At 62.0% G+C, this 21,936-nt stretch overlaps 3 protein-coding genes and 4 non-coding genes across 8 annotated transcripts; 2 read left to right on the top strand and 5 right to left on the bottom strand.

The window, feature by feature from the left end:
• Positions 1-72: 72 nt before the first annotated feature.
• Positions 73-7,629, top strand: LOC133223130 (discoidin, CUB and LCCL domain-containing protein 1-like). Of its 2 annotated transcripts, none has more exons than XM_061373556.1 (15): positions 73-252; positions 2,495-2,716; positions 3,524-3,661; positions 3,872-3,923; positions 4,078-4,150; positions 4,252-4,385; positions 4,474-4,511; positions 4,605-4,799; positions 5,211-5,332; positions 5,419-5,587; positions 5,675-5,755; positions 5,896-5,986; positions 6,087-6,124; positions 6,247-6,319; positions 7,119-7,242. In XM_061373556.1, exons 1-15 carry the CDS (start codon positions 84-86, stop codon positions 7,195-7,197), a joined length of 1,674 nt encoding a protein of 557 aa, XP_061229540.1. In that variant the 5' UTR covers positions 73-83; the 3' UTR covers positions 7,198-7,242. The 2 variants fall into 2 exon arrangements, with proteins under 2 accessions (XP_061229540.1, XP_061229539.1); XM_061373555.1 differs by having other exon boundaries at positions 74-252; positions 6,206-6,319; positions 7,119-7,629.
• An 800-nt stretch (positions 7,630-8,429) lies between these two features.
• On the bottom strand, positions 8,430-8,560 carry LOC133223209 (U11 spliceosomal RNA). Its single transcript, XR_009728486.1, has one exon. It is a non-coding gene; the product is annotated as a U11 spliceosomal RNA (small nuclear RNA).
• Positions 8,561-8,798: 238 nt separating this feature from the next.
• TAF12 (TATA-box binding protein associated factor 12) lies at positions 8,799-14,053 on the top strand. Its single transcript, XM_061373554.1, has 6 exons — positions 8,799-8,955; positions 10,973-11,224; positions 12,037-12,114; positions 12,407-12,521; positions 13,148-13,236; positions 13,992-14,053. The coding sequence occupies exons 2-6, from the start codon at positions 11,057-11,059 to the stop codon at positions 14,025-14,027; spliced, it is 486 nt and encodes a 161-aa protein (XP_061229538.1). The 5' UTR covers positions 8,799-8,955; positions 10,973-11,056; the 3' UTR covers positions 14,028-14,053.
• Positions 14,054-14,845: 792 nt separating this feature from the next.
• Positions 14,846-16,758, bottom strand: RAB42 (RAB42, member RAS oncogene family). The gene is made up of 2 exons (XM_061373702.1): positions 16,477-16,758; positions 14,846-15,320 (listed from the first exon to the last, which is right to left on the bottom strand). The coding sequence occupies exons 1-2, from the start codon at positions 16,689-16,691 to the stop codon at positions 14,888-14,890; spliced, it is 648 nt and encodes a 215-aa protein (XP_061229686.1). The 5' UTR covers positions 16,692-16,758; the 3' UTR covers positions 14,846-14,887.
• A 1,708-nt stretch (positions 16,759-18,466) lies between these two features.
• Positions 18,467-18,536, bottom strand: LOC133223210 (small nucleolar RNA SNORD99). The gene has a single exon (XR_009728487.1). It is a non-coding gene; the product is annotated as a small nucleolar RNA SNORD99 (small nucleolar RNA).
• Positions 18,537-19,253: 717 nt separating this feature from the next.
• LOC133223208 (small nucleolar RNA SNORA44) lies at positions 19,254-19,383 on the bottom strand. The gene has a single exon (XR_009728485.1). It is a non-coding gene; the product is annotated as a small nucleolar RNA SNORA44 (small nucleolar RNA).
• Positions 19,384-20,076: 693 nt separating this feature from the next.
• On the bottom strand, positions 20,077-20,220 carry LOC133223207 (small nucleolar RNA SNORA16B/SNORA16A family). The gene has a single exon (XR_009728484.1). It is a non-coding gene; the product is annotated as a small nucleolar RNA SNORA16B/SNORA16A family (small nucleolar RNA).
• Positions 20,221-21,936: the final 1,716 nt, after the last annotated feature.

Genomic DNA, 21,936 nt, shown 5'->3' with positions numbered 1-21,936 from the left:
CCCCTGGTCGAGAGCCCGCTGTGAGGCAGTTGATTGAGAGGGCGGCTGACGAATGGCGTGGCGGGGCAGGGCGGTGGTAGCCAATGGGAGAGGCGGGGCCGGGCATCGGCAGCCAATGGGAGCAGTGGGGCGGGGCTGCGGGGTCCCGGTGGCGGCGGAGCGGGAGGAGGAGGATGGCGCTGGCCATGGCGCTGCTCCGCCGCTGCCTCCTGCTCGGGCCGCTGGGGCTGCGCACGGCCGGCGGGCAGCACGGTGAGTGCCGCTCCCACCGGCTCCCCTTCACCCGCAGGGATGGGGCAGGGTCGGGAACGGGATGGGTGCGGGACGGGCTCCTCTCTGTGAGCGCGATGGGCTCCGCTGTACCGAGCCCACACCGGGACCCCGCGGTCCGCCCTCCCCGGTACCGACACGGGATGGGCTTCTCACTGCGACCGCACCGAGGTCGGACCACGGTACCCATCCCAGACCGGGACCACGCCAGGACGGGTTCTCCGCCGTCCACCGCCGGACGGGACGAGCTCCCCGCTCCATCACTCCCTGACACCCGGTGCCGCGGCTCCTGCCCCGGTCCTCCTGTCCCACCGTGATCCCGGGGGTCCCGGCGTTGGCTCCATACACCCTGGAGGAGCGGGATCCCGGAGGCTGGGCTCTGCCGGGTTGCCGGGGAGAGGCGGACAGCGGGCTCCGTCCCGGGGATGCTCGCACCGGGAATGCTCCGAAGGGACATTCAAACCAAGGGATTTCCTCATCCCGAAACCTCATCCCCAAAACCCGTCCCCGACTCATCCGGGACCGGCCGAAACGTGGGCACCAGCGACGGGAACCCGAGGCACGGGGCAGGACCCCGCTGTGTCCCGTGCGTGTGTTACGGGAGCGGGTTCCAGTGCGTCCCAAAGGCGGTGGTGGACAAGGGGGGAGCTCTCCCGGGGCATGGAGCGTGCTTCCCGGAGCATCGCCCTGTTGTGTCTTTCCTGCATCCTGTGGGAAGACAAACAAACCCCTGGCAAAGGCTGATCCCAGCCGCTGCGCGCCCTCATCCAGCGGGAAAAGCCACTTACCCCGTTCTTTTTGGCAGTCGGTTTTATTTCGGCGGGGTGGGGGGATGTTCCTGTGGCTTTTGTCACTCCCAGCCCCTTGGTAAGATCTCTGGAGCCGCAGCTCCCGGGTTATTGCTGCCATTCCCGCCTGGCATGTGCCAGCTGTGAGCAGGATGCTTTCCTTTCCTGGGATGTGTCCCCACCAACACGGGGGCTGCAGCCGGGATTGGGGGGTCCATCCCAGACCCCAGCTCGAGTGCACAGACCAGGCTGTGCTGCCCAGAGCGGGTTTTCCATGCGGATCCCAATGGATCTGTCATTCCTTGCTGGAAACTGCCCCAAAATACCCCCAGTTTCTTGTCTTCTCCCATCTGGGAGCTGCTGTCCCGGCCACCCTCGGGTCCTCCCGTGCTATTGCTCCCCCCCCCCCAACCTGCTCCATCCCGCCTCTGCCCTGCTGGGGGTGGGAATTTCGCCTCATCCCACATCCCTGTGCAGGGCTCGTCCACAGGATAACCCCCCCGGCTGGCCCTTCCCGCATGGGCTCTGTGGAGGCGCTGGCACCGTCCACCTCCGGCCCCCCCTTTTTGTTATCCATGCGGGATTTTCCCCTGCTTTGTCCCGTCTCCGGGCGACGGCAACGGGAGCCAAGGCAGGGGCAAAGCCATTTTCTTGCTGGGATGCTGCTGCTTGGCAGGAGCAGCGGCTCTTTGGGGGATGTGGGATGAACCCCACATCTCCCAGCCCTGCTTCCCCCCTTCCCGCATCCCAGTCCTGCCCGGAAATCCCAGTTCCGGGCACTTCCCAGGATATTCCGCGTCCGGGGGTGGTGATCCTGGAGAAAAGCCCCTTTTGTGGTGGATGCCCGGGGAGGAGGCAATGGGGATGCAGCTGCTCAGGGTCATCCTCAAGGATAAGGCTAGAGCTGGGGGTTCCTAGGGGCTGCTCCATAGGGGGGCTGTTTCCTCTCTATCACACAATCCCAGCCTGGTTTGGGATGAAGGGACCTTAAAGCTCATCCAGCTCCACGGGGAGGGACCCCTTCCACTGGAGCAGCTTGCTCCAAGCCCCTGTGTCCAACCTGGCCTTGAGCACTGCCAGGGATGGGGCAGCCACAGCTCCTCTGGGCACCCTGTGCCAGCGCCTCAGCACCCTCACAGGGAAGAGCTTCTGCCTAAGAGCTCAGCTCAGCCTCCCCTCGGGCAGGTTCAAGCCATTCCCCTTGGCCTGTCCCTTGTAGTATCCCCAAACTGGGGTCCTCCTGACCTGGGGGGTGCAGAGGAACTGGGTCTGCACCGCGTGGCTTGGGGGGGAAACCGAGGCAGCGTCACCCCTGGATCCCTGTCGAACAAGAGATGCTTGGGATGAGGAAGGGGGTGCAGGTGCCCATGGGGGTGATTCCAAGAGGGAAACTGAGGCAGGGAGCCCCGCTCACCCCCTCCTTGGTCTCTCCATAGGGGACGGCTGTGGCCACACGCTGCTGACCCCCCAGAGCGGCACCCTCAGCTCCAGGAACTACCCGGGCACGTACCCCAACCACACAACGTGCCGCTGGCGGCTCCGGAGCCCCCCCGGCACCTTCCTCCTCCTCACCTTTGGGGATGTGGACCTGGAGCCTTCGGAGCGCTGCGCCAGCAGCTCCCTGCTGCTCACTGACCCCCAGGCCGGCATCTCCTATGGTAAGGGGGGAACTGGGGGGGGTATCACTTGTTAGCAAAGTGCTGGATAGGGATAACAGCAGGAAAATCCGGCTTTTTATCTGCTTTCATCATGGGGAAGGGGGGGGATCTATGGAAGGGGATATCCAAGAAGGGGGATACCCAAGGAAAGGGCTGTTGCCAAGCTGGGGTTGAGGGGGGGCATCCAACTGGGACCAGATGCAGGCACCAATTAATCCATTCCATCTGCCCAGTCACTGCTCAAACAAATGCTTCCCAGAGGGATTTAGTGGTCTGGGGTGGATTGTACAGTGCTGGGGGGGAGAAGTGTCACTGGTGGGCTGGAGGAGCAGCCCTGAGGCTTGGTGAGGGGCAAGGGACGTGATGTGGAAACGCTGTGACATCCCTGCAGTGTCCCATGTCCCCTGGGCTCAACATGAGCCAGGCAGGGTGAGGGTGCGGGTCTGGGTGGGGAAACTGAGGTCCAGCACCATGTCCATGGGGACACAGGGACACAGCTCCTTGTCCCCAGGGCAGTGATGGGTGTGGGTGCCCCAAGGCCCCCGTAATGGACATGATGCAGAGCAGAGACACAACGGGGGGGTGATGGCAGTGCAGAGATTGGGGCCTGCTGGGAGCAGGGATGTCCCTAAGGAGCCAGCTAAGCCGAAGTTTAATCAGGGAGATGGAGGCTGCAAATTAATGTGGATTCAATGGGAGGGGGATTTAGGAGGCAGCTTTGGTGGCACCTGTGAAAGGGGAGGTGGGGACACAGTCCATAGGCTGGAGCTTCGGGATCTGTGACCCCAGCCCTCTGCCTGTCCCCAGGGCCCTACTGCAGGAACACTGCCCCGGCCACCCCGCTCCTGGTGACCAACTCCAGTACCGTGACCGTCCTGTTCAACAGCACCAGCCACCGCTCCGGACGGGGCCTCCTCCTGTCCTATGCCACAACGCAGCACCCAGGTAGGGGGGAGCATCCCCCAGGGACACCCTGGGTGGGGGTCTCATCACCTTATCCCTTAGCTGGGGACACAACATGGGAGATGGGGTGGGGTGGGGGGGTGATGGCTGCAGGGACCCTCCCCACCCCTCCAGCCATGGAGCAGGGTTCGGTGGGAAGGGGATGAGGTGCTGGCAGGGGGTCCCTCACCCTGGGGTGTCCCTGCCTTGCAGACCTGGTCTCCTGCCTGGTTCGAGGCACCCACTACACCCAGGAGCACATCAGGTGAGTGGCAGGAGGGGCTTTGCTGATCTCCACCAGCCCCGGTTTCATCCCTGTCCCCTCTCATGGGGCTCTTGGGATGCAGCTGGAGGACGGGTGAGCAGAGGGGATTGCGATGGGGGTGAGCCCCGTCCCCCCCCATCCTCATGTGTTTCAGTGTGTACTGCCCCGCCGGCTGCAAGGACATCGAGGGGGACATCTGGGGCAACCCCAGCCAGGGCTACCGGGACGTAAGTGCAGAGCCATGGGGGTGCTGCTGGTCACCGGGGCTGTGTTCAGCCATGGGGCACCCCATAGGGTACCAGTCCCACCCCCTTGCTCCCCGGTGCAGACGTCGGTGCTGTGCAAGGCGGCCGTGCACGCCGGGGTGATCGCAGACGAGCAGGGCGGGCAGGTCACCCTGGCACGGGAGAAGGGCATCACGCTCTATGAGTCGGCCTTTGCCAATGGGCTCCACTCCAAAAGGTGAGGGATGAGGGGCAGGGACCTCCCTCTGTGCCCCACACCATTGTGCAGCCCCCCGGGTTTCCTCACAGGCTCCCTCCTCCCACAGGGGATCCCTCTCTGAGAAGCGGCTCCTGTTCCATAAAGGTATTTCCCGCATTTCCCCTCAAATGAAGCCATGGTTTTGGCAGCCAGCCCCGGTGCCAGCCCGGCTCCCACCCTGCCCTGCCCCATTGCCAGCCTGTGCCGATGCGCTGGACGTGGCTGCCTTCAACGCCTCGTCCTGGTGGCACGAGGTGGATGCGCTGGGCCAGGACCGAGCCTGGGGGCCCCAGCGGGCAGCGCTCAGCACCACCGGGCACTCCTGGGCAGCAGAACCCGGCTCTGGTGCTGCTTGGCTGGAGCTGGACCTGGGCACCCGCAGGAACATCACTGGTGAGTGCTGGGGACACAACCGTGCAGACGGGGGTGTCCCTGTCCCCCCCACATCCGCAGCCGGCTCTGTTCATGTTCTGCTCCTGCATCTGGTGCCAGCAAACGCCTTTTGTTCGCCTGGAGCCGGCCCGAAGTGGGGGCTTTGTGCCGGGAAAATGGGGCCATTGTCCCGGCCGGAGGCTGGAGGAGGCAGGAATGTGGCGCTGGCAGCCAGGGCCGGAGGTTATCGGCTGCTGGGGACAGCACTTGGATCCCTCCCAAGGCTGGAGGGTCCCCCTGCTCCTCATCCCCTCCCAGCAGGGATGTGGGTATCCCAGAGATGGGGGTGATTCCAGCTGGGAAAGCTCTGCCCCGTGCAATGGGGCACAATGGGACAGCCCCCCAAGCCCTTGACAGCGGGACCTCCCTCAGGCATCATCACCAAGGGCTCCTCGGAGCAGCACGACTACTATGTGAAGTCCTACCACGTGTCCTCCAGCCGCGATGGGAAGAACTGGAGACCCTATAGGGGCAGCAATGGGCAGGAGGACAAGGTGGGCATAGGATGGGGGGGGGGCACTAAGGGGGTGCAGCCCCCCAGCCTATGGACTTGTGGGCACCTCCTCACCCTCTCTGGCAGCTGTTTGAAGGCAACACCGACAGCCACGGGGAGGTCTCCAACGCCTTCATCCCCCCCATCGTTGGGCGCTACGTCCGTGTCACACCCCAGAGCTGGCACCAGCGCGTGGCCATGAAGGTGGCCCTGTTGGGATGTCAGTCAGCGCGGGGCCGAGCGCCCCGGCCCTATGGTGAGCCCCTCGGGGGGGTGGCCCCGTCCCACATGTCCCCATGGCACCTCCACTGTGCCCAATGGAGGTCCCCGCTCTGCCCCACAGCACCCGGTGTTCCCAGGGAGGTCCCTGTCCCCACCAGCCACGCACCCATCCCTGGTGTCGCCCTGGACCCGGAGAAGGCAGGTGGGTGCCATGGGGTCTTGTGGGGCTGTGAGAACACATTAATTGCCCTTCTCCGGTGGCTCTGCATGGGTGTCTGGCACCCATGGGTGCAGAGGGGTGGGATGGGGCACCCAGGGGCTGATGCTGCCCGCCCTCCCCAGGCTCCAGGCTGCTGCTGCTGCTGCTCATTGGCGGCTTTGTGCTGCTCTGCTCCAGCCTCCTGGTGCTGGCTTTCCTGTGCCGCAGGAAGAGGTGGGTCCCATCCTGACCCCCAAAACACAGCAGCAAGCTGGGTACCGAGGGGGGCGGTGCTGGGGCCCCCTCATCCCCATCGTGCTCTCCCCCTTGGCAGAAAACCAGCGGCGGAGCTGAGCTGTGGGATCATGAAAGGTAAAGAAGTGCCCCCAACCCCTCCATGGGGCCAGGGCTCCTGGTGCATGTGACAACGGGGGGGGTTTGGTCTCTGCTCAGGGCACCCCAAGCTGGATCCAAGCCCGGTGTGCTCCCTGCAGACCCTGCCGCCCCCCGGCTCCACGCTGGCCTCCTTCCCCACAGCGCCTGTGCCAGGGGACCTGATGTCACCAGGTAATGAGGACATCAGGGTGCCAATGGGGCTGCGTCAGCCCTACTGCACCCTGGGGTGCCCATTGCCCCCCCAGCACTGCGGGGGCAGGGGTGTTCTGCCCTCAGTGGGGTTTGGCATGGGTCACTGCAGTTTCTCCCAGCCCTTGGGGGGCCAGATGTGCAGGTTTGTTCCCCACCACCCACATCTGGAGCAGCAGCACAATGACCCCACTGCTGTGCTCTGGAGGGACCCCCCCCTGCAGCCCTGATCCAGCTCTGGGGCAGCAGCACAAGAGGGACGTGGAGCTGTTGGAGCGAGGCCGGAGGAGGCCATGGAGATGCTGCGAGGGCTGGAGCAGCTCTGCTCTGGAGCCAGGCTGAGAGAGCTGGGCTGGGGCAGCCTGGAGAAGAGAAGGCTCCTGAAGGGGAGACCTTAGAGCAGCTCCAGTGCCTAAAGGGGCTGCAGGAAACCTGGAGAGGGGCTTGGGACAAGGGCCTGTAGGGACAGGCCAAGGGGAATGGCTTGAACCTGCCCGAGGGGAGACTGAGCTGAGCTCTTAGGCAGAAGCTCTTCCCTGTGAGGGTGCTGAGGCGCTGGCACAGGGTGCCCAGAGAAGCTGTGGCTGCCCCATCCCTGGCAGTGCTCAAGGCCAGGTTGGACACAGGGGCTTGGAGCAAGCTGCTCCAGTGGAAGGGGTCCGTGCCCGTGGCTCTGGATGAGCTTTAAGGTCCCTTCCAGCACGAACAAACCCGTGCCTCTGTGACCCCTCCAGCACTGTGGGGCCAGTCCCGCACTCAGAGCCCGGCTCCCCCATTGCAGACTACGCAGAGCCAGACCTGGTGCAGCTGAGCCCCGGCAGCCAGCCCGCTCCCTCCACCTTCAAGCCAGCCCTGGATGAAGGCTACGCCCTGCCGCTGGTCCTGAGCCACTACGACACCCCGGGGAGGCACCACGAGTACGCCGAGCCGCTGCCGCCCGAGCCCGAGTACGCCACCCCCTTCACCGAGCCCGAGCCCGCCGCTGCGGGGGTCCCCCTCGCCCCTTCACTACGGTACCACACTCCAGCCCCTCGGCCCGCCGAGCCGCCGTGGGGAGGACCCGGTGGGGCGGCGCGGGGTGACAGCCCCGGGCTGGAGGCGACGCTGTCACACGTGTACCACGAAGCGTTGTGAAGCCGGGAGGGCTCTTAACAACACCCGTGTTTAAACACATGTACTGTGTCTGTAGCGGGAGCGCTGCCGCCGGTACCGCTGCCAGCACACGCAGGGTCCTGGTGCCACTGCTGCCCCCGGTACCAGTCCTGCTGCCAATGGTACCGGTACCATCGCACGCAGGGTCCCGGTGCCAGCGCTGCCGGTACTTGGAGGGTGCCGGTCCCATCACCACCACACGCAAGGTCCTGGTGCCACTGCTGCCGCCGGTACGAGTCCCGCTGCCAATGGCACCGGTGCCATCGCACGCAGGGTCCTGTTGCCACTGGTACCGGTACCACTGCACGCAGGGTCCTAGCGCTACCGCTGGTACCAGTCCTGCTGCCAATGGTACCACTACCATCGTACACAGGGTCCCGGTGCTACCGCTGGTACCAGTCCTGCTGCCAATGGTACCGGTACCACTGCACCCCTGGTCCTGGTGCTACCAGTCCTCTTGCCACTGGTACCGGTATCATCGCACGCAGGGTCCTGTTGCCACTGGTACCGGTACCACCGCATGCAGGGTCCTGGTGCTACCGCTGGTACCAGTCCTATTGTCATTGGTACCGGTACCACCGCACGCAGGGTCCCGGTGCTACCGCTGGTACCAGTCCTGCTGCCAATAGTACCGGTACCACCGCATGCAGGGTCCCGGTGCTACCGCTGGTACCAGTCCTGCAGCCAATGGTACTGGTATCATCGCACGCAGGGTCCCGGTGCCAGCGCTGCATTCCCACCGCCACCACGTGCAGGGTCCCGCTGCCCTGGTACCGCTACCGCTACCACCCCAGTCAGGGCTGCGGCTCCCCCGCTGCCGGCCGTAGCGGTACCGCTGCGCACATAGGTAAAGCCTCGCTTCCTCTTGCTACCGATACCACCGCCCGCAGCCCCTGCCGCACAGCCCCGGTACCCCTGCTTTCACTGTCGTTGACCTCTCCGGGGCGCCGGAACAAGCGGTTACCGGCGACCCCCTCACTGCAAAAATTGTGCTTCCGAAATCTCTTGATGTCGATTCCGCGGGAGCGGCCGCGGGGCCCCCCCGTGCCACGCACGGCAGAAGCCCTTTTTACCGCGCCGCTGCCGCCCGCCCGCAGCGGAAAGCGCTGCACTACCGCCGAGCTCACGGCGAGGAAATCCTCCCGCTGAAGGCTCACTGTCTCGATCTCAGCTTTTCCCGTCTTTCTCCCTACCTTTTACCGCTTCTTTTGCGTTTTTTACTGTTTTTTTCCCCACCAAATACGCCGTTTCCTTCCACCCCACACCCCTAATTAGTGATATGCAAATCCCGCGGTGCATGTTGGGACACCTCCTCTCTAAGCCGGGGAGGCAAGGAACGCGCTGTGGCGGGTGAGGCGTTGTTTTCTGATTGGCTGCGTCCTACAGCGCTTCCGGTCTCCCCGGAAGGGCTCGGGGTGCGCGGCGGAGCGAGCCGAGGGTCGGTCCGGCCGCGGGGCTATGGGGAGGTAGGGACCGTGTGCCGGTGCGGGGCTGTGGGGCGATGCGGGGCTGTGGGGCGATGCGGGGCTGTGGGGCGATGCGGGGCTGTGGGGCGATGCGGGGCTATGGAGCGATGCGGGGCTATGGGGCGGTGCGGAGCCGCGGGTCTTTGCGGAGCTATGGAGCGATGCGGGGCTATGGAGCGGGACAGCTAGTGCGGGGCTATGGGGCGGTGCGGGGCTATGGGGCTGTGCGGAGCCGCGGGTCTTTGCGGGGCTATGGGGCGGTGCGGGGCTGGGGGAGCTCGGCGTTCTCTGCACCGGCTGTTACAGCCTCCCGCACGGAGGGAGCCTGGGGCCGGGCCCCGGTGCAGCGGTGCCCGTGTGCCGGTCGGTGGCTGGGGGGTTGACAGCAGTGAGCGGGGCTCAGCCGTGATACCGGTTACCGGTGACCTTGGCTCTGCACCCGGTGACCGGCGGGAGGCTCGGTCCGGTCCTGCCACGGGGGGTGAGCTCTGGATGCCGAGTGTCGGTGCTGCGAGGGGGGGGCCTCATCAGCCCTTTATAAACCCCCTTGGAGCTGCTGGAAGCCCTCGGGTCTTCATAGGAGCAAGTGCTGAGGCTTGGCTTGGCTTTACCATAGGGGTTAATGGGAGCTGCAGCGGGAGGCTGAGAGGGCTGACTGCAGGCACCGGCCCCATCCCTGCCCCTGCCGCACTGCACTGCGTTGACACAAGAATTACATCGGGGCAGGTTTCTCCTCCTGCTTTAGGGTCCTTGGGGACGGATCTGCTCGGGATCAGGTCCTATCCTCTTACAGATAAACCCTCTGGTGCTGTCAGTGTGTGTTCTCTTGCCTGTGTCCTCTCTGAATGGGTGTTCCTATAGGAATGAGAGTTGTGTGGAAGAGGAGGGGAGGCGAGAGTAGGGTGAAGGCTTTGGGCAGCTGGCCCCACAGCGGTTGCTGATGTAGACACAGAGGGAAGGAAAGCCTGGTGTTGCCATGTGGGATTTGGCCTGGGAATCTGCACATCCCCCTTGTTTCATCTTTGGGGATCCTCACAACCTGCGGGGGGGGCGGGGGATAAAAGGATGCTGAGCTCCTCGGCCTCAAACGCCAGCCGAGGGGTTTCAAGTGTGAGAATCCTGCTTTCCCCGTGCTAATTCAGCTAAAACTGAGGTAGAAACTGAGCGTGTCCTGGGCATAAACCCTGCTCCGAGGGCTCCGTGTCCGTCTGTGCGTGAGTGTGCCTTGGAATGAAGCTTCCAGGTGCTCCTGCCTGGTCCCTGCCGTGTGTTTTGGTGTGAGTTAATCCAGACTAACAGAGCTTGTCCTGGCGATGGCAGGGTGCCTGGGGCGCAGGTACCGGATGCTCTCTTCATCCTTGACTTTTCCAACCCAAGCTGATGATGCGATTTTAGGAGGGCGTGAAGTGTTGATGGGGCCAGAAATGAGCCCTCCACACTGCAGCAGGCACCTGGGGGAGCTTGAACCCTGCCTTAGGCCCATGGAGCATGGAGATGGAGACTCCAACACTGCACCTGCCATTCCCCCATCGCTGCTTTTGGTTCCATCTTCTTTGTGTGGTCTCTTCCTCAAAGCTCCTTGTGGTCCAGGGGACATCTGTGCTCCGTGGCAGTGCTCAAGGCCAGGTTGGACACAGGGGCTTGGAGCAAGCTGCTCCAGGGGAAGGGGTCCCTGCCCGTGGCAGGGGTTGGAACTGGAGGAGCTTTAAGGTCCCTTCCATCCCAACCCATTCCATGATGCTGTGGAATGCAGCAGGGTGCTGAGCAGAGGGTGCAGGTGGCCACGTGTGGGATTCAGTGTGAGAAACGTGCTCCTCATCCTAAACCACTGCATTGGACCAGGGATGGTTTCTCTTCTTCTCAGTGTTCCTTCTCCCTTCCTGCTTTGTCCAGAGCGACCCAGCCTCCTGCAGACCCCCAGGCCCTGCCAGGACACTTGTTTGTCCAGACAAAGCTGTGATGGCCCTGTTCAATCCCTTCTGTCTCTGCTAACCATGCCTTTCCTTTCCTTTCCCAGCTGACCGGTTTGGGTGCCCACCATCCCAACAAGGAGCAGGGCCGAGAGAAACCGCATGATCTAAAAGCTAAAGCCCAACAGATTATGAACCAGTTTGGTCCCTCGACCTTGATCAACCTCTCCAGCTTCTCCTCCATCAAGCCAGAACCAGCCAGCACCCCCCCTCAGAGCTCCATGGCCAACAGCACCACCGTGGCAAAGATGCCCGGAACACCCAGCGGGGGAGGCCGCCTCAGCCCTGAGAGCAACCAGGTAACGGCATTCCTGACTGCAGGACAACACCGGAGCAGCTCCCAGGGCCTAAAGGGGCTTCTGCCTTATAGGGTGGCAGCGGTGCTGACCTGTGTGTGTGCTCCATGGGGAGCCCCTGGTGTGTATCAGTGCAGTGTATCAGCAGCCCCTGGTGTGTATCAGTGCAGTGTATCAGCAGCCCCTGGTGTGTATCAGTGCTGCTGCCCATCAGGCCCAGGATGTGCCCTCCCTGGGAATTGTGCTCATCCCTTCACACAAACAGGGTGTGATGGCACCAGGAAGGGCAGGAATTCCCTACGTGTGTCTTGGTTCAGCTGACAGATCCATGGGGATAACGTGCATCCAGATCCTATACACCCCAGTTTGCTGCTGATGCTCAGCAGCAGCAGGATTTCTGCTCCCTGCCCTGTTGGGGCTGCTCCCTTCTGCCCCTGAGTGACCCCACACTCACAGATCCCTCTGTTTCCCATTGGAAGCACTAAAACTGATAAGAGCCAGAGCCATGGAAACACTTCCCTTGTGCCCTGGGCACAGATCTAGTCACTGATAGGTGCTTGCACTTGCTGTCTGCCTTTGTCCCTCTTGCTTCAGCACTGTAGCACCAGTGGAGTGCAGGAGACTTATTTCTCCTGGCCTGCTGCCTGCTGTTCACAGGGGCTGCTGGTGCTTGTAAACGGCTCTTCAACACCTCCTAGTTCTTATCTCTGCCCTTCCTGAACTGATCCTTTGTGACTTGGGCCTGGGAGGCAGCTGGGGAGGAGGCTTTGGCTGAAGCAGGGCAGTAAATGGCTCCTCTTCTGCCACACTCTCAGGTTTTAACCAAGAAGAAGTTGCAGGACCTGGTGCGTGAGGTGGATCCCAACGAGCAGCTGGATGAGGATGTGGAGGAAGTAGGTACCAACCTGTGCCAGGGCCTGCAGGAAGAGCAGGTGCAGGCTTTTCCATGGCTGCTTTGTGCAGAGCAGGGAGGGGGGGGTTGGTTCATTGGACACTTGTGAGTTGTCACGTTCGCTGCACCCTGCAACCATCCATTGGTGCTGCAGTGGCAAGAAGGGGTTTCCAACAGGAATAGCAGCAAACCCCTTTGAAATGGGAACTTCTGAGGGCTCATTTTCATACTTGGTGCACAACTTCAGCTGCTCAGCACTGAGAAAACCGGTTCTTGTCCCTGTCCTGGCCCAGATGCTGCTGCAGATCGCTGATGACTTCATTGAGAGCGTGGTGACAGCGGCCTGTCAGCTCGCACGGCACCGCAAGTCCAACACCCTGGAAGTGAAGGATGTCCAGCTGCATCTTGGTGAGTGACCTCGGTTTGGTTGCAGAGAATCACAGACTGCTTTGTGTTGGAAAGGAGCTTAAAGCACATCCAGAGCCACGGGCAGGGACCCCTTCCACTGGAGCAGCTTGCTCCAAGCCCCTGTGTCCAACCTGGCCTTGAGCACTGCCAGGGATGGGGCAGCCACAGCTTCTCTGGGCACCCTGTGCCAGCGCCTCAGCACCCTCACAGGGAAGAGCTTCTGCCTAAGAGCTCAGCTCAGTCTCCCCTCGGGCAGGTTCAAGCCATTCCCCTTGGCCTGTCCCTACAGGCCCTTGTCCCAAGCCCCTCTCCAGGTTTCCTGCAGCCCCTTCAGGCACTGGAGCTGCTCTCAGGTCTCCCCTTCAGGAGCCTTCTCTTCTCCAGGCTGCCCCAGCCCAGCTCTCTCAGCCTGGCTCCAGAGCAGAGCTGCTCCAGCCCTCGCAGCATCCCCATGGCCTCCTCTGGCCTCGCTCCAACAGCTCCAGGTCCCTCTCATGCTGGGGCTCCCTTTCCTCGCTGGTGTGTGGGTCCCCAGGACGTCTCCAGCACTGCTGTGCTGTCAGGGGCTGCAGTGATGGGGCTGCTCTTGCAGTCGGGGCAGAGCTGAGCTGTGCTCTCTCTTCTAGAGCGTCAGTGGAACATGTGGATCCCAGGCTTTGGTTCTGAAGAGATCAGGCCCTACAAGAAAGCCTGCACCACAGAAGCTCACAAACAGGTGAGGAGCCCATGGCACATGTGTGGTGTGGGGAGGGGTGGTACTGGACTCGTAGCACGAGGTGAATTTGTAGCCTCTTCCACCTGCTTTGAACTGGAAATCACTTGGTTTTGCTCTTTTGCGTTGGCTTCTAAGTGCATGGTCAGAGCTGGGGAAGGAGCTGTTGGATGATTCCCATAGAATCACAGCATCAGAGTGGTGTGGGTGGAAGGGACCATAAAGCTCATCCAGTTATGATGTCTGGTGGACCCCTTCCACTGGAGCAGCTTGCTCCAAGCCCCTGTGTCCAACCTGGCCTTGAGCACTGCCAGGGATGGGGCATTCAACCCATCCCAGTGTCCCACCATGCTCCCAGGGAAGAATTCCTTCCTAAGGTCTCATCTCCATTTCCCTTCTGGCAGGTTCAAGCCATTCCCCTTGTCCTGTCCCTACACCCCATGTCCAAAGCCCCTCTCCAGGTTTCCTATAGGCAGTTTTGCACCTCCCCTCCTGAGGTTCTGGCAGGGACGGGGGCTCCTGATCCCTGCCCTCCCCATCCCTCCGTGTTTCCCATGCTGAGGAGCACAGGCACTGCCTTTGCCTCTGGCTCCCACCTGGGACCCCATTAAGATTCCAGCAGACCTGCCAGACCTGTGTGGAGCGAGTCGGGCAGCACCTGTCCCCGGGGCACCCCAGACACCCCCCTCCCAGGCTGCTCTGCAGGAACCGCTCCCCGGCGCTCTCCTTCCCAAGGGATTTCTCTTCCTTTCTCACAGAGGATGGCGCTGATCCGCAAAACCACCAAGAAATAACCCAGGGCTGAGCCGGGAGTTTGGGATCTGCCTCCGCCGGAGCCCCCCAGCACCACGCAGGGGTCGGGGGTTCCATGCTCGACACAGAAGCATCGGTTTCCCCTTCGTGGTGCAGCAATACCTGGGGTTCCCGAGGGGATTCCAGCCCCTTCCTCCCGCCGCGGGCCTCGGAAACAAAGACTCTTTGTGACTTGAACATGGGTTTCTGCTCTCGGTGATTATCCAGGGGACAGAGCCTTTGAGCGTGTGTGGGACAGTATTAGAAGCATCCGTAGAGGTTTTCGTGCCCTCCCTCCTGCCCCGGTACTTTGTAATGTCAGTGTTTCTATGCGGACTTGCCTTTGTTTTACAGGAATAAAGAAGTTATTAATCTACAGCCTGGTGCTCTGCTGGGTGTGCAGAGAGAAAGGGGCAGCAGCTCCATCACTGGGGTTTGCCTCTGGTGCAAGATCCCTTTCGGTGGTGTTAGAGAGAAGGGAAGGGGTTTGGGCTGGTCCCTGTTTGTGGACAGAGCGGGGCAGGCGCCGTCCCCTCCTGCCTGCAGCCCAGGGTGCTTGGATCATGGGATGTGGTGCCTGAGGATGAGCAATGGAGCGGGGGTCCCAGCGTGGGCTGTGCAGGAGGGGCTGCAGGACGGGGCCCTCTGAGCATGAGGGCTGGGTGGTAAAAGGGGTTCAGATGAGCCCTTGGCCGAGGTGGGGTTGGTGACACCCCCAGGGGCTGGGCCCAGCCTCAGAACAGAAGAGGGACACAGGTGACACCCACTCCTGCACACCCCCCCTCACACACAGGCAGAAGCACCGAACAGGGGTGTTTAATGCGCTCCGTGCCCCACAGCGGCCGGGTCCCAGTGCCCACCTCTAGCAGGAGCAGCTCTTCCACCTCTTCTCCTTCTCCATCACCGCAGGCTGGAGCGGTGCTGGCAGCGGGACGCTGCTCTTGACCCCATCCCAGGCCTCGCCGGCTGCCAGCTGCCCCGTCCGCAGCGCCTGGTAGATGGTGACCGTCAGCATCCGGAAGGCCTGGACCACGTTGGTGGCGTCCTTGGCCGAGGTCTCGATGTACTGCACCCCCAGCGCGGCCGCCAGCCTCTCCGCCTCCCTCCTGCTCACGCGGCGCTGCGCAGCCAGGTCGCTCTTGTGTCCCACCAGCAGGAAGACGATGCGGGACGGGGGCACCGTGTCCGTCACCTCCCGGTGCCAGCGCCGCACGCTCTGGAAGGACGCGGGGTTGGTGAGGTCGAACAGCAGCATCCCCCCGGCCGAGTTGCGGTAATAGGAGCGGGTCACGGACCTGGGGCAACGGGAGAAAGGGGGGGAGCATCGCCCCTGCCTGCAGCACAGCCCCTGCCTGCAGCACAGCCCCTGAGCTCCCCCTTCAGCTCCAGCCACCATCCTGGTGCTCTCCTATCCCCTGTGGCCACCGTCCTGGTGCTCTCCTATCCCCTGTGGCCACGGTCCTGGTGCTCTCCTATCCCCTCTGGCCACCGTCCTGGTGCTCTCCTATCCCCTGTGGCCACGGTCCTGGTGCTCTCCTATCCCCTGTGGCCACTGTCCTGGTGCTCTCCCATCCCTGTGGCCACGGTCCTGGTGCTCTCCCATCCCCTGTGGCCACGGTCCTGGTGCTCTCCCATCCCCTGTGGCCACGGTCCTGGTGCTCTCCTATCCCCTGTGGCCACGGTCCTGGTGCTCTCCCATCCCCTCTGGCCACGGTCCTGGTGCTCTCCCATCCCCTGTGGCCACGGTCCTGGTGCTCTCCTATCCCCTTGGGCCATGGTCCCAGTGCTCTCCTATCCCCTGTGGCCACGGTCCTGGTGCTCTCCTATTCTCTCTGGCCAGTGTCCCAGTGCTCTCCCATCTCTTCCACCCATGGTCCTGGTGCTCTCCCATTGCCTCCAGCCACAATTCTGGTGCTCTCCTATCCCCTGCGGCCATGGTCCCAGTGCTCTCTCATCCCCTGCGCTCACGGTCCTGGTGCTCTCCTGTTCTCTCTGGCCATGGTCCCAGTGCTCTCCCATCTCCTATGGTCATGGTCCTGGTGCTCTCCTGTTCTCTGTCGCCATGGTCCCGGTGCTCTCCCATCCCCTGCAGCCACCGTCCTGGTGCTCTCCCATCCCCTGAGGCCATGATCCTGATGTTCTCCTCTCTGGCCATGGTCCTGGTGCTTTCCCATTCCCTCCAGCCATGGTCCTGGTGCTCTCCCGTCCCTTACATCCATGTCTCTTGAGCTTGCCCATCTCCTCATGGGGCAAAGGGAGGCTTGGGGGGTCCTGAACCCCCTTTAGAGCTGGATCAAGGGCTCCGTTCCCTAGGGACACCCTTGCCTTTGACTCATCTGAGCCCCTGCAGCCTGCCCGGGCGTTGCGGTTCCATTCCCAGCACAGGGACGCCCATTGGGGTTGGGTCACAGCTCCCTAACGCAGGGGCCCCATGGGCAGAGCAGGACTCACCTGAACCTCTCCTGCCCGGCCGTGTCCCAGAACTGCAGCTTCACCCTCAGCCCCGGCTCCAGCTCCACGAACTGGACGTAGAAATCCACCCCCACCGTCTGGTTGATGGCGTCCAGGAACACCCCCTCCGTGTAGCGCCGCAGCAGCGAGGATTTGCCCACCGTGGAGTCCCCCAGCATGATCACCCGGAACTGGAGCTGCCACCGCGGCTCCATCGGCTCCGCCGGCCCCGCGCCCGGAGCGTGTACGGGCAGGCAGGAGCTGGCTCCTCCACCCAGGAGGCGTTCCCGGCCCCTTTTATCCTGGCTCCCTCCGCATGGATTCGCTCAGGGGGAGCCTGGTCCTGTTCATCCCATCAAGACACTGGGGGGGTGACACCTTCCCCCCCCAAAGCAGAGCATCCCCCATTGCTCACCCTGGAGAAAAGAAGGCTCCTGAAGGGGAGACCTCAGAGCAGCTCCAGTGCCTGAAGGGGCTGCAGGAAACCTGGAGAGGGGCTTGGGACAAGGGCCTGTAGGGACAGGCCAAGGGGAATGGCTTGAACCTGCCCGAGGGGAGACTGAGCTGAGCTCTTAGGCAGAAGCTCTTCCCTGTGAGGGTGCTGAGGCGCTGGCACAGGGTGCCCAGAGAAGCTGTGGCTGCCCCATCCCTGGCAGTGCTCAAGGCCAGGTTGGACACAGGGGCTTGGAGCAAGCTGCTCCAGTGGAAGGGGTCCCTGCCCGTGGCAGGGTTTGGAACTGGAGGAGCTTTAAGGTCCCTTCAACCCAAACCATGTTACTCTATGCCATGGGTTGAGTCTTGGTGTGTCCCAGTGCTCAGAGCAGCCTTTATTTAGTGTGGAAAAGCCTCATGTTCATCAAACCCTCCCCTTTAGGGAGGTGCTGTTTAGTCAAAGCCCCCACATTAAGGCTTTAAATAACCCTTGTGGGGACGCAGCCCCAGGGCTGGGTGCTGGTGAGGTTTGGGGGTCACCTCAGCACCCTGCCAGCCCCTCAGCCCCTTCCCTTGGGGAGCTGTGGGTCCCCCAACCAGACTGGGGGCTCCAGAGCAGCCCAGTGGGGTCCCTCCATAGCCCTCAACAGCCCAGAGTGCAGTGGGGATGGAGCAGCACCCCTGGGTGGGTGCTGATGGGGTCCTGCATGGGGCTGTGTCCGTGTCCCTGCCCCAGTGCTGCAGCTTGTCCCTTGTCCTCATCCTGCAGCACATTCCCTGGGGACAGGGCCAGCTCCAGCCTCACCATCACTGCATGGACACAGAAACCATCACCAGGAGGCACCAGGTCCCTCCTTGTTGCCATCATGGGCCAGCTCCACCCAGCCGTGGGGCTGCAGGTGTAGAACACACTGTTGGAAGGGCTCCCAAGGAACCAGTCCCAGAACTGGGAGGGAAAGGAGCTCTTGTGTCCCCCTGTAAGGCTGCATGGACACGGGGAATCCCTCCCCCCTGCAACAGCTCTGGGGCTCTTTCCTCTCCATCCTAAGGGAATGGGTAACGGACGCTGGCAACGCTGAAGGTGTCATCTTTGTCCATGCAGGCACCCCAATGGCCAGCCACCAACAGGAACCCACCTCGAAGGATCAGGTGGAAGAAGCCATTTGGATTTAGGGCTCACCCCAGCAGGACGCAGGTGCCTCGGCAGCAGCCCAAACCCCAGCACAGAGGACACAGCACAAGCTTCGAGTGATTGTGTTTATTGACCCTCCAACATCCCACACCCAGACCCTCCCCTCCAAGCTCTTCTCCTTGGGAAACTCCAGTCCCTCCATGCAGGGCTGCAGCAGGAGCCAGACAGGGTCCCTCTTGGTGGGTGCAGTGAGTGGAGCTCAGGAAGGAGCCAGGATGTGGCTCTGCAGAGCTCCTGCAGCCCTCAGGGACCAGCTCACACCTCAGCTCCATGCAGACCTGAAGAGGGATAACAGATAAAGCAGCTCAGTGAAGGGCAGCAGCTCCTGGGGCCACAGGATTCCCATCTGTCCCTTGGCTCCTTCATGCCTGGCCTCAGCCCCATATCCGCAGGACTCATCCAGCAGTCTCCAAAGGAAGGATCATCACGGACCAGGCTGTACCCAGAGGGCTGCCCAGTTAAGATCCCAACTAACAAAACCCGTAATTCCCAGATGAATTAGTGGCCACTTCCAGTACAGACAGAGCCAGCTCAAACCATCCCTTCCCCCCACCAAGGGCTGGTGAGATCCCACTCAAACCACCAGGGGCACTCACCCAATCCCAGGTCAGCTTCCCTCGATGCAGGCCCTAAGGAAGGCAAAGCCCATCCCTTCCCCATGGAGAGGCGCTCAGCAGCTCTTTCCCAGCAAGTAATTCCTGGAAAAACCAGCCCCAGTGAGATGGGAAGCTGGTGGGATGCTGCCCACCGGAACTGATGCACTGGATCCAGCCCAGGTGAACCCTGGGCTCCTGCCGTGCCCAACCTTCCTCCATGCTCACTCCCACCCCAGCCTTCCCACACACCACCAGCACAGGCTGTCTGCTGACTGGCCCCTCTCCCAGCAGCACTGCTCCAGCACAGGATGAGACCAGCCAGAATGTTGCTTTTCCTCCTTTTTTGACCATGAGATCGGTATTCAGATCTGATGGGAAAGGGATCTGGAGGGACGGGACACAAGAGCTTGGAATGAGGGCATCCCATTCTCACCTGAGGCCTAACCACAGGCAGGTCACGGTCATCATCCAGCATCCAAATGACCCTGGAAGAACAACAACACCCCCAAAATCAGGAGCAGGCTGCAGACTGCTGGGTACACCCCACATTCCTGGGGGTCTATAGGAGGGGCGAGTGACAGCAATGGGCAGGAGAAGCCCAGCAGTCAAAGACCTTCCATTGCTCTGGCATGTTGTTGGAGAGCTGTAGCCACTGCACTGAGCCACAGCTCTTGGATGAACATGCCCAGGCAGCACGGAGCTCCCCACCAGAGGCTGCGATGGCTCCGAGCAGCTTCAGATGGGGTCTGGTTCCTGGTTCTGCCCCAGTAATGCTGGGCAGAGAAATCCCTTTATCCCAAGGGATGCATGACACGGACAGAACAAGAACCAAGGGGAGCCTGCGGTTCTTCATGTCTGATATTAGGAACAAGGAATCCCCCTCTACAGGATGAGCTTGTGGAGGATCCACAGCCCCTGGAGAGAGCACTGTGCTGGTGCTATATGGTGCTCAGGCTAGGGGGGGCATGAAGGCAGTCCCATTCCCAGCAGGAGACTCCAGAGCCCGGATCGCACATCTCACCTGTCCAACGCTGAGCCGGGCACCAACCATCCCATGCCCTAGGATCGCATTCCATGTGGGGACCCTGCTGGGGAAGAACAGAGCCTTGAGCTTCACACAGATGACAGAGATCTTAAAGCCCATCAAATTCCAACCAGGGACACCTTCCTCTTCCTCCAAGCCCGTGTCCAACCTGGCCTTTAACGCTGCCAGGCATGGGGTATCCAAACCCGCTCCATTCCACCCATCCCAGTGTCCCCGCACCCTCACAGGGAGGAATTCCTTCCTAAGATCCCATCCCAGCCTCCCCTCCGGCAGGTTAAAGCCATTCCCCTTGGCCTGTCCCTCCATCCCGTGTCCGCAGCCCCTCCGTTGGACGCCCCTGTGCCTTCCTGCCATGTTGCCGCTCGGTTACATCGGTTCAAACAGAGCGGCGACCGTCGAGGAAAACCCTTCGCTCTCGGCTCCTTTTTGACCGCATCTGCCACAGCACCGAGACAGACGCAGCTTCGATAGGGCCGGCCCGGCCTCCCCCGCCCCGCAGCCGCTTCCCCCGGGGGGGGGGGGCGGCCCTCAGCTCGGCCCGCTGCGGTCACTCACCCGTGGTCACATCATCCGCCCCTGCAAGGGGGGAGCGGAGCCCTCCGCCGGCCGCGCTGCCCCCCACAGCCCATGGGAAGGCTCCGAAGCACCGCGGGAGGGCGGATGGCGACGGATGGCGCCCGTCCCGTAGGCCCCATCCCCGCCGTAGCCGACATCGCAGAAAGAGGCGGAAGTTACCGCGCGGTGGGCTTTTATAGCGCGGCAACGCGGGGGCTGATTGGCTGTTGGGGCTGGGCCCCTGCCGCAGAGCCTTATGGGAGTTGTAGTTCGTTCCGCCTATGGCGCCCCCATCCGCCACGCCACCCCTCTTCCCAAGGGATAAAGGCTCCCCTCTGCCCCCGCAGCAGCAGGGAATGTCCCACCCCAAGCGGCAAGGCTGTGGTTTATACGCGCCCCAGCCCACCTAAACAGCCCCCAGGCTGGGTGGGCCAAAGAATTCCCTCTCCTCCTCCCCACATGGGGTTGCTCTCCCAAAAGGGGACGGAAGCACCTGTGTTTTCCTACAGCAGCCACGTTTTTCCTTCCTTCCTTCCAGAAGTTGGGGAGCACACTCGACCCTTGGGGAATGGAAGGAAAGTTCTTGGAAGCAACAGCCTACCTGCCAAAGCAATGCTTCTGTTGGGCTCCTGGCTCATGATCCATCGTCAATGGAAAGGATTCCAACCAACTGGTTTGGAGCGACTGCTGGAATTCCTGCGGGTGCTGATGCCACAGCCTCCAGGAGAAACGGGGCTGAGAAACCGGAGACTGCTTCCTGCCCCTGGGCCCTGGGAAAAGAGCAGAAAGGATGAGGGGCAACAACAATTAGTTTTAAACCTGAGCCAAAGGCACAGATGAAAACCATTCACAGCGCTCAGGAATCGCCCTTGGAGCTGGTCACCCCCCCCCAAACGTGCCAGGTTGGCAACCAAATCAACCTGGTCCTCATTTAAATGAGCCCCATTAAATGTGGCCGAGCTCTTCTAAAGACAGCCCTGGTCCAAGCTGGTCCCATCCTCCACCTCCTGCATGGATCTTGCGGCTGCTTTGCCAAGTCACAAGGCGCCCATTCCCTGGGTGTCCTGGGTTCTCCTTGGCACTCGTGCAAAGGGAACCTCGAAATCTCCCTGTCAAATCCCAGGGCAGAAAGTGGGAGTTCGCTGTAGCAAAAGAAAGAACCCTTCCCAAAAATCCAAACCTTGGGAGACACCAAGTGTTTGGCAAGAGGATCTTCCAACCGGGTGAACTTCCCAAACCTGGGATGTTCAATAGACCCCAACCCAGCATGAGATGGTGGATGGAGTTCCAAAGAGGAGCAGAGAAAATCCCATTGCATGCCTGCATTGGGGAGGCCCCGATGAAACCTCCTGGTCTGGCTGGGAGCCTCATGCCAGTCTCTTTGGTAGCATCCACAGGATGGGGAGCACTGGGAGATGCTCCTGCTCTATGGAAGAGGCTGCAATTCCCATCACCAGACAGGTGGGAGCAGACATCCCGCAGGAAAGTGCTCTGTGAGGAGCTAACAGTGAGGAAAAGCAAGGATGAGTCAGTAATCCAAGAGGGTTGCTGTGCTCCCAGGGAATCCTGTGTGCTGAAGGGACAAGACAAGCCCTTGCCATGAACAGCTCTATCTCCTATCACCTTACCTGTGTTATCTA

Source organism: Neopsephotus bourkii, unplaced genomic scaffold, assembly GCF_033783945.1.
Source record: "Neopsephotus bourkii isolate Nb327-2 ecotype Australia unplaced genomic scaffold, CSIRO-AGI_Nbou_v1 NB_1632, whole genome shotgun sequence".
Lineage (NCBI taxonomy): Eukaryota > Metazoa > Chordata > Aves > Psittaciformes > Psittacidae > Neopsephotus > Neopsephotus bourkii.
Note: the sequence above shows the minus strand (reverse complement) of the source record. Positions and strands in the feature narration are given on the sequence as shown.